Source organism: Meleagris gallopavo, chromosome 20 (assembly GCF_000146605.3).
Source record: "Meleagris gallopavo isolate NT-WF06-2002-E0010 breed Aviagen turkey brand Nicholas breeding stock chromosome 20, Turkey_5.1, whole genome shotgun sequence".
NCBI lineage: Eukaryota > Metazoa > Chordata > Aves > Galliformes > Phasianidae > Meleagris > Meleagris gallopavo.
The window spans coordinates 4,832,852-4,839,983 of NC_015030.2; the positions used below are offsets into that span (position 1 = coordinate 4,832,852).

The 7,132-nt window shown below is 61.0% G+C and overlaps 1 protein-coding gene across 1 annotated transcript in view; it reads right to left on the bottom strand.

Moving 5' to 3' along the window:
- Nucleotides 1-7: 7 nt before the first annotated feature.
- Nucleotides 8-7,132, bottom strand: part of USP36 (ubiquitin specific peptidase 36) — a 9,126-nt gene continuing 2,001 nt past the window's right edge. Inside the window, exons 2-19 of the mRNA XM_019621608.1 lie at nt 6,891-7,124; nt 6,339-6,449; nt 6,053-6,155; nt 5,607-5,674; nt 5,143-5,213; nt 4,984-5,066; nt 4,619-4,730; nt 4,212-4,352; nt 3,964-4,064; nt 3,686-3,815; nt 2,955-3,530; nt 2,409-2,512; nt 1,547-1,990; nt 1,321-1,469; nt 911-1,069; nt 702-817; nt 489-620; nt 8-420 (exon numbers count right to left, since the gene is read on the bottom strand). Coding sequence (XP_019477153.1) covers nt 600-620; nt 702-817; nt 911-1,069; nt 1,321-1,469; nt 1,547-1,990; nt 2,409-2,512; nt 2,955-3,530; nt 3,686-3,815; nt 3,964-4,064; nt 4,212-4,352; nt 4,619-4,730; nt 4,984-5,066; nt 5,143-5,213; nt 5,607-5,674; nt 6,053-6,155; nt 6,339-6,449; nt 6,891-7,124 — 2,723 coding nt within the window. The 3' untranslated portion in view covers nt 8-420; nt 489-599. The remainder of the gene's footprint in view (nt 421-488; nt 621-701; nt 818-910; nt 1,070-1,320; nt 1,470-1,546; nt 1,991-2,408; nt 2,513-2,954; nt 3,531-3,685; nt 3,816-3,963; nt 4,065-4,211; nt 4,353-4,618; nt 4,731-4,983; nt 5,067-5,142; nt 5,214-5,606; nt 5,675-6,052; nt 6,156-6,338; nt 6,450-6,890; nt 7,125-7,132) is intronic.

The following is a 7,132-nucleotide window of genomic DNA, read 5'->3' on the forward strand; positions in this document are numbered from 1 at the left end:
ACCTCCAGCCCCAGGCAGGACGGAGGTGATGGGGTTGCGGGGGGGAAGATGGGGGACAGCCCCCCAGGCTGGCTGATACAGCAGCACTGGAAGGCAAGGGACCACAGCCCTGCCTAGGCTCTGCTGGTCCCTGGGAGCTCCAGCAGTGACTTGGGATAGAGAGCAGCCCACACCTCCGGTGGGGGCAGAGGCAGCAGCACAGGGCCCGGCAGCATTTTGTCCCCTGCAGGGCAGAGGGAAGAGCCACATCCCTGCTCCTAGGGGAACCCAGGGAATGTGAATGCATCTCCACAGGGCTGCATCCTTGGCCAGGATCCTGCAGCCTCCCCCCACATCAGGCACCTCAGCGAGGGTGCAGCAGCAGCTCCGAGGAAGCACGGCTCCTTCTCCAGCCCCAGTGCTGTGGGGTGCAGATTCCACCTGAGGGGCAAGGCATGGCGTTAGCACCCAAAGGACCAGCTGCCCCCGCTGCCCCCAGGCTCACTCACCTCACAGCCGGTAGCTCAAGCTGGCCACCTTGGCAGGATGCGTCACCGACCAGAAGTTGCGCTTGCTCTGCAGCTGCTGGAAAGGATTGAAGTGTCTCCTCCGCTCACGCTTCAGCTTTTAACCTTTTTCACCTGCGCAGAGGCAGAAGGAATGCACTCAGGTCAAGGCACAGCCCCCACCCTGCACTCCTCAGGATGCAGCTCAGCACCCACCTTCCCTCGGTCGAACTCCTTGTCCCACTCATCAATGACGGTCTCACTCCGGGCCCACGCTGCATCTCGCATGGCATCGCGGCTGACAGCTGACACCTCACCCTCCCAGGTCAAGACTGTGAAGTGCCAATGTCAGCACTGCACAAGGAGGCCCTGCAGGGCTGGGACACGTGGCTGCACACCCCCCCAGTCGGTACGCAGGGCTGTACCTTGCTTGCCATAAGCTTTGTCCAAGGAATTTCTGAGCAGCTCCTCCACTACGCTGCGCTCCGGGCTGTGGGGCTGTGTGCCAACCCCAGTGCTTGGGGCAGCCGCACCGTGTTTGCATCCATGTCTGGCCAGGCTGTCCCATGTACACGCTGCTGCTGCTATGGGGAAAGCAGGTGAGGAGAGGCAGGAGGGATGTCCCACATCACCCCCACCTCCAAGGCAGATTTCACCCCAAGGGACTGTTGGGATTAAGAAGGTCTGAAGCCCAAAGCCCAGATGGAAGACACAGATGTTTGGACACACACTGAGCAGAGAGAACCTGGGAGAAATCCTTCCCGATAGAAGATCAAGCCATAAACATGGAGAGGAAGAGCCCTTACCAGGCACAGCAGGCAGCATGGCACCGTACCTGGGGCACAGATGGCAGCTGGCTGCTCTGAGGTCACGTTGCCCAGACTTTCCCTCTGCTTGCACTTCCGATGCTCACTCTCTCCCTCACTGGGCTCAGGACTCTGCTGCTGCTTTGTCCACAAGGGCTCTGTGTCAGCCCTCCTGGAGCTAGGGAAGGCAGCAGGCATTAAGACTGGGCAATAGGCTCAGTGGGTTGGCTCCCCCCAGCACCCCTGGAGCCTCACCTGCCCAAGGGTTGTGCCCCAGAGGAGCGCTCCTCGGTCTCCTGCAGCCTTCTCTTCCTCTTCTTCTTCTTGAGGGGGGAGATGGGCTCCATGCTGGGAGAACCACTGGGGCCCTGCTCTTCCCTGCCTGTGCCAGCCGCCTCCTTCCCTGGGATAGAGCCCTCTGGAGCGATGTTCCTCCTCTTCCTCGGGGGGCTGCAGCCTTCATTACAGCCATTCACAGCCATAACATGCGAGCTGCCTCCCGCTTTGGACTGCTGCTGCTTTCTCTGCTTCTTTTTGGTGGACATAGGGCTGGGTCCATGCTCCCCGCTGAGGGTGGGATGGTGCTGAGAGGGGTGGGCCCCATTGGTCAGGGGGGAGGCTGGGAGCTGGGGGGCTGCACTGGGAGTGAAGCTGAAGGCTGGTGTGTCAGGGCTGGGCAGGGGGAGAGCGGAGGGCAGCCTGCAGGACAGGAACAGAGGCTGAAACAAGCCAAAAGCCAGACCGACAGCAGGAACCTCCCCTTTTCCTCCCCATCCGGGGTGCAGGAGCTCAGCCTGCACCTGGCTCCATCCCAGACACAAGCCAAGAAAGCACAACCAGTCCCTGCTCCAAGAGCTGCACACAGTGCCCATGGGTGCTGCTACAGCACAGGCACAGCGGAGACCTGTACCAAGAGCCAGACCTGTCTGGAGTCTCCTGCTGCCAGGAGATGCTAATGCATAGCCAGAGCCTGCACAGTGCCAACAGTCAGAGCAACGGCTGCAGAACCTGGGTTGAGTTCTGCAGTGTCTCAGCAATACCAGACTGCCTGGCAAGTACCAGCTCCAGGTGCTGCAAGCACCAGCTGCAGGAGGCTGGGGATCCCTGTCCCGCTTACCTGGGCCTGCTGCAGGGCCAGGGCTGGGCAGTGGCCGTGGCGAAGGCAAGGCCAGCAGGCTGCACACGGCCGTCACTTCCGCTCGCCCTCCGTGGGGTGCTGCCCTGCAGTTATCGACATAAATAAAAACTTGGTGGTCTAACAGAAAGGGTTCCGTGAGCCGAGAGGAGGAAAATAAAAAGGGGAGCCCAGAGAAAGGGGAGGGGGAACAGACACAGAGGGGGAAAGGGAAGTGGGGGGTAGAAGAAGAATCAGAAGTGTTCTCAGTTAGAAGCACAAAGGAAAAAAGGAAGGAAGGAAATTTAAAGCATGGAAAGCACAGCACACAGCTGCTGGCAGGAGCAGCCCGCAGCTCTCCAGCTGCAGCAGCACCGCCGCCGGTTCCCCCCAACGCACCCACCATGGGGATGCAAAACCCACCCCAAGTAGCCGGGCCTGGCCCCACAGCTCATCCAGCCTGGGGGTTCTCCGAGCCCAGCTCTGTGAGCACCACCCCTGCCCCTCCCCAGATGCACCCACTGACACGGAGCAGCAGTGTGGGCTCACCTTCTTGGCAGACAGTGCCAGCTTCTTGGCTGGGGGTGGTGATGTGGTGCTGCCCGGCTCCAGCGCAGCGGATTTCAGCTTCGTCAGCCTGGAGCCCTCGGGGAGATCTGCGCCACAGTCTGTGTCCTGAGAGGGGTCGAGGCTGCCTGCCCCGCTCTTGGCCTTTGGGGTCGCTTTGGCTGCATCCCCCGCTGCGGTGTGTGCGGGGCTGGGGGCTGCGCTGCTGCAGGAGCTGCGCTGTGGGGTGCCGGGGCTGGGCGAGGTGGGGGACTGCATGCTGTCCCCGGGGCTCTGCTGGGGTGGATCTGCGGTGCTGGAGCCGCATGGGCCCGGAGATGCTTTTGGTGCCGGAGGCTGCTGTAGGGACGGCGTTTTCTTGGGCCTTCGGGCTGTGTCATCACTCGGTGTCACCTGGGTGGCTCTGAGGGGCAGTTTGGGTGACGGGGACCCAGTGGGTGGCTTTGGTGGTGCAGAGCCATTGGACAGCTTTGGCCCTGCACCCAGCGAGCTGCGGGCCACCGGCACCCCAATCTCCTCTGGCCCTGACAGCTTTCTGCCCGGCAGCACCTCGGGGCTCTAGGCAAGGAGAAATAATGACGGTCAGCAAAGGGAGGCCCTGGGGATGGAACCACACTGCCCGCACTCCCCAGGCTGCTGTGGGGGCCATAGGCACAGCCAGACCCCTCCCACGGAGTGCTGCCCACTGCCCCCACGACCCCCCTCAGCCTCACCCGGCCCAGAAGCGGTGACGGCAGGGGCCCGTTGGTTGCGGTTCTCTTGGTCTGATCAGAAACAACAGGTGAGTGGCTGGGGCTGGCTTTGGCAATGGGCCCCTCTGAGCCCTTCCTGGGGCCAGGGATCCTGGGGGAAGCAGAGTGCACGTCAGCCAGGAGGGCTGGAGAATGTGAACCCTGTGGCATCCGTGCCATTGTGCCAAACACCCAGACTGATGTGCCGGCCTCAAAATGCACAGGAGCTGCTGAAGGGCAGGGGGCACAAGGTACCTCACCTCAGGTAAAATAGCACGTAGGCCTGCTGATTGAGGACCACCTTGATGTTGCTGCAGTGCACAAGGGAGTCATTCATCTGGTACCACTGCCCATTGCTGGCCTAGGAGCAGAGCTTGGGGTCAGGCCCTGCCCAGAGCAGCACCAGCACCCCCTGCAACACAGCATCGTGCTCCTAACTCCTTGACGTGCACCCGCTGAGCAGCCTTCCCACACACTGCAGTATCCCACAGGTGCCACCAGGGCTCACCTTCACATAGCAGTAGTAGTGTCCTGCATGGCAGCTGTACCCCGAGTGCACCAGCACTGCATAGAGCCCATACATGACTGGATCGCCAGTGTTCTGGGACATGTAGGGGCGGATGTTCAGGAACTCAGGGTATCCCACGTCCTGTGCAGAGAGGATGTCTCAGCAGTCTTTCTCGCTACAGCAAGAGCGGCTCCAACCATTCTATGATCCCTCTCCATAGAGAGCACCCAGCTCTCCCCTGGCTGAGGCTGCAGTGAGGAAGGTGCTGGGAGGAAGCAAACTCCGCAGCACAGCCCTGGCCCTGCAGCATGACCCAGGGAACACTACTGGGCTGTAGCAGACCTTGTGCTGCGACAGGACCCAGTGAGCCAGGGCACAGCCTCAGCCCTGCACTGCCCAACTCTCACCTTTGTGATTTTGCCTCCGCTGAAGTTAGCAAAACGCTTCAGTGAGAGTGTGAGAACATTGGAGGCTCGATGGATAGTGAAGCGTTTGCTGGCTGGCACCTTCTTCTTGCACCTGCACAGAAGAGCTCCAGCTATCCAAGCTGCTCCACACCCAGGTGATTGCCCTCAGCTGAGACACACCTCATGGAATCGATCGCTCTGACAGCAGGCATCAGGGCATGGCCACATCTGCTGCTGCCTTCCCTCCCAGACAGGCAGCTGGAGTGGGGTTGGCTCTATCACAGCCACATGTCCCACAGCTCAGCTGGGGCTGCCTCTGCACCGCACTTGTTTTCCACTACCCCACACCATGGGACCCCACTCACCTGGCACACATGTAGGCATTCTCCCCACTCAGCACATCTGATTTCACAAACAGCTCCAGTGCCCGCACGATGTTTGCAGCTTGCTGCAAGGACAGGGCAGAGCTCAGGGCATGCATGATCTGTCCGTGCTACACCACAGCACAACGCCCACTGACATACCCTGATCTCCAAGGACACATCCAGGTAGGGGTCGTAGGTGTCCGAGACGCTCTTACATACTGAGCACTTCACTGCAAAAGAAAGAGCAGTGAGGCACTCTGCCACATCTGCACCTGCCCCAGCACTGCCCCCCTCTGGGTCTGGGCTCTGGGATGCCAACACCAGCATTTCTGCTGGGCGCCTGCAGCTTGGCAGGGAGGAAGGCTGCTGGCTTAGCAATTGTTGCTTAACAGCTGCAAGCACTGGTTCCTTCACTGAGTGACAAAGAGCCAAGGACCTGCAGCCAACAGCTTTTTGTATTGCCACAACGGGAGCCAATACCCACAGGCATGGCAGGAGTGGGAAAGTGCAGCTTTGGGTGATTTACACACGCTTGGCCACCTTCCCAAAAGATTTTTAGCACAGGGCTCTTGGGTTAACAGCAGCCCACAGTCCTGAGGTCACAGCCCAGCAGCAGCACTCACCACGGGACCGCAGGTAGCCGCCAAAGATCTGGTGAACCAGCGTGGTGGCCTGGGTCTGGCGATCCAGCCTGGAAGAGAAACGCCACATGTTACACTGCTTCTCTGCATCACGATGCAAGAGCCACCCCTGAGGGCCACTCCTGTGTCCCCTACACTACAGCCCTGCTCAGCAGACCATGGGGAGGACAGGGAAGATGCAGCGATTCTGCTGCTCTGTGGCTGCCGGTGTCTGAGCTCGGTGGGGCACCAGGCTGTGTGCACCCAATGCTCTCCGAGCACGGCTGCTTCCAGCTGCAGCTCGGAGCCTTGCACTGAAGGTGGAGGCAATGCTGGTGCCCTCGGTCCCAGCCCCACAGCAGCACTGTGGTCACACACAGGGCACAGCCCAGGGCTGTATCACGGAGCAGAGATGGCCTTAGTGCCCCAATACTCAGAGCTGCGTGTACCTGGTGCAGCCGCTCAGGCAGGCCTTCTGCATGGCATCGATGGTGTAACGCAGGAACTCGTGCGCATCCTCCTGGCTGCCAAAGCGGAAATGCCGGGCAATCTCTGCAAGGAAAAGAGGGATACAGAGCCTCTATCCCCGCCCCAGAGCCAAGCTGTGGGGCAGCCCCATGTGGTCCTGTGGTAGCTCAGCTTCCATGAATCAGTTCTGAGCCACTCGCTGCCAGGACCTGTCCCAGCCTCATGAGTCACAGCGGGGGAGCACAGCGTGGAAGGACCCATCCTTACTCTTGAGGTCTCGGATGAAGGACACCGGCTTGATGGCGTTGCCGCTGTTGGCAAAAGCCTGGATCATGTGGTTCTGCATAACGCACATCATGCAGAAGCCTCCCTGGTGACCTGCAGAAGGAGAGAGGAAAGGACGCTAGGGACAAACGCAGCAGAGATGGAGACGGTGTGTGGGAATCCCTGCTCCCACTCAGCACAGCCCTCCCCATGAGTGCCATGCTATAACATGGTGCAGCCCAGGGGACAAGGACAAGCATGTGACACACCAGCTGGCAGTGCCTAGGTCACAGATAACACTGCAGATGAAAACACCCATCTGTAAGGGTGGCACACAGGGCACCGACACCTCCCAGACAAGCCAGCAGGTCTGTATATAGGGCAGGGCTGTTTGATCCCTATGAATGGGGCTCCGCTCTCCTGTGCCACCAGCAGCCACCTCAGGCAGCCGGGTTCTGCCCCACACATGGCAGTCACTCATCGGGGGCCAACCCAGCCCAGGGCAGCCCCCCCACACCCACCCAGCCCTACAGCACTGTCCCCCATCCCACTCACAGGCACGGCTGTGCTCCTTGGACAGCAGGTAGCAGGCGAGCGGCGGCGTGTAGGTGAGGCACTGCAGCGTGGCGTTGAGGAAGCAGGTATTGCCCAGGTTGTGCAGCCCGGCGCCCACCCGCTGCACGCGCTCCCACTTCAAGGAGAGCCGCTCGGCGGGGAACAGCACCTTCTGCGGCGCGGGGACGCCATCCCCGGGACCGTGATCGCCGCCTGAGGGATGGGGGTGGTGAGCGGCGGGC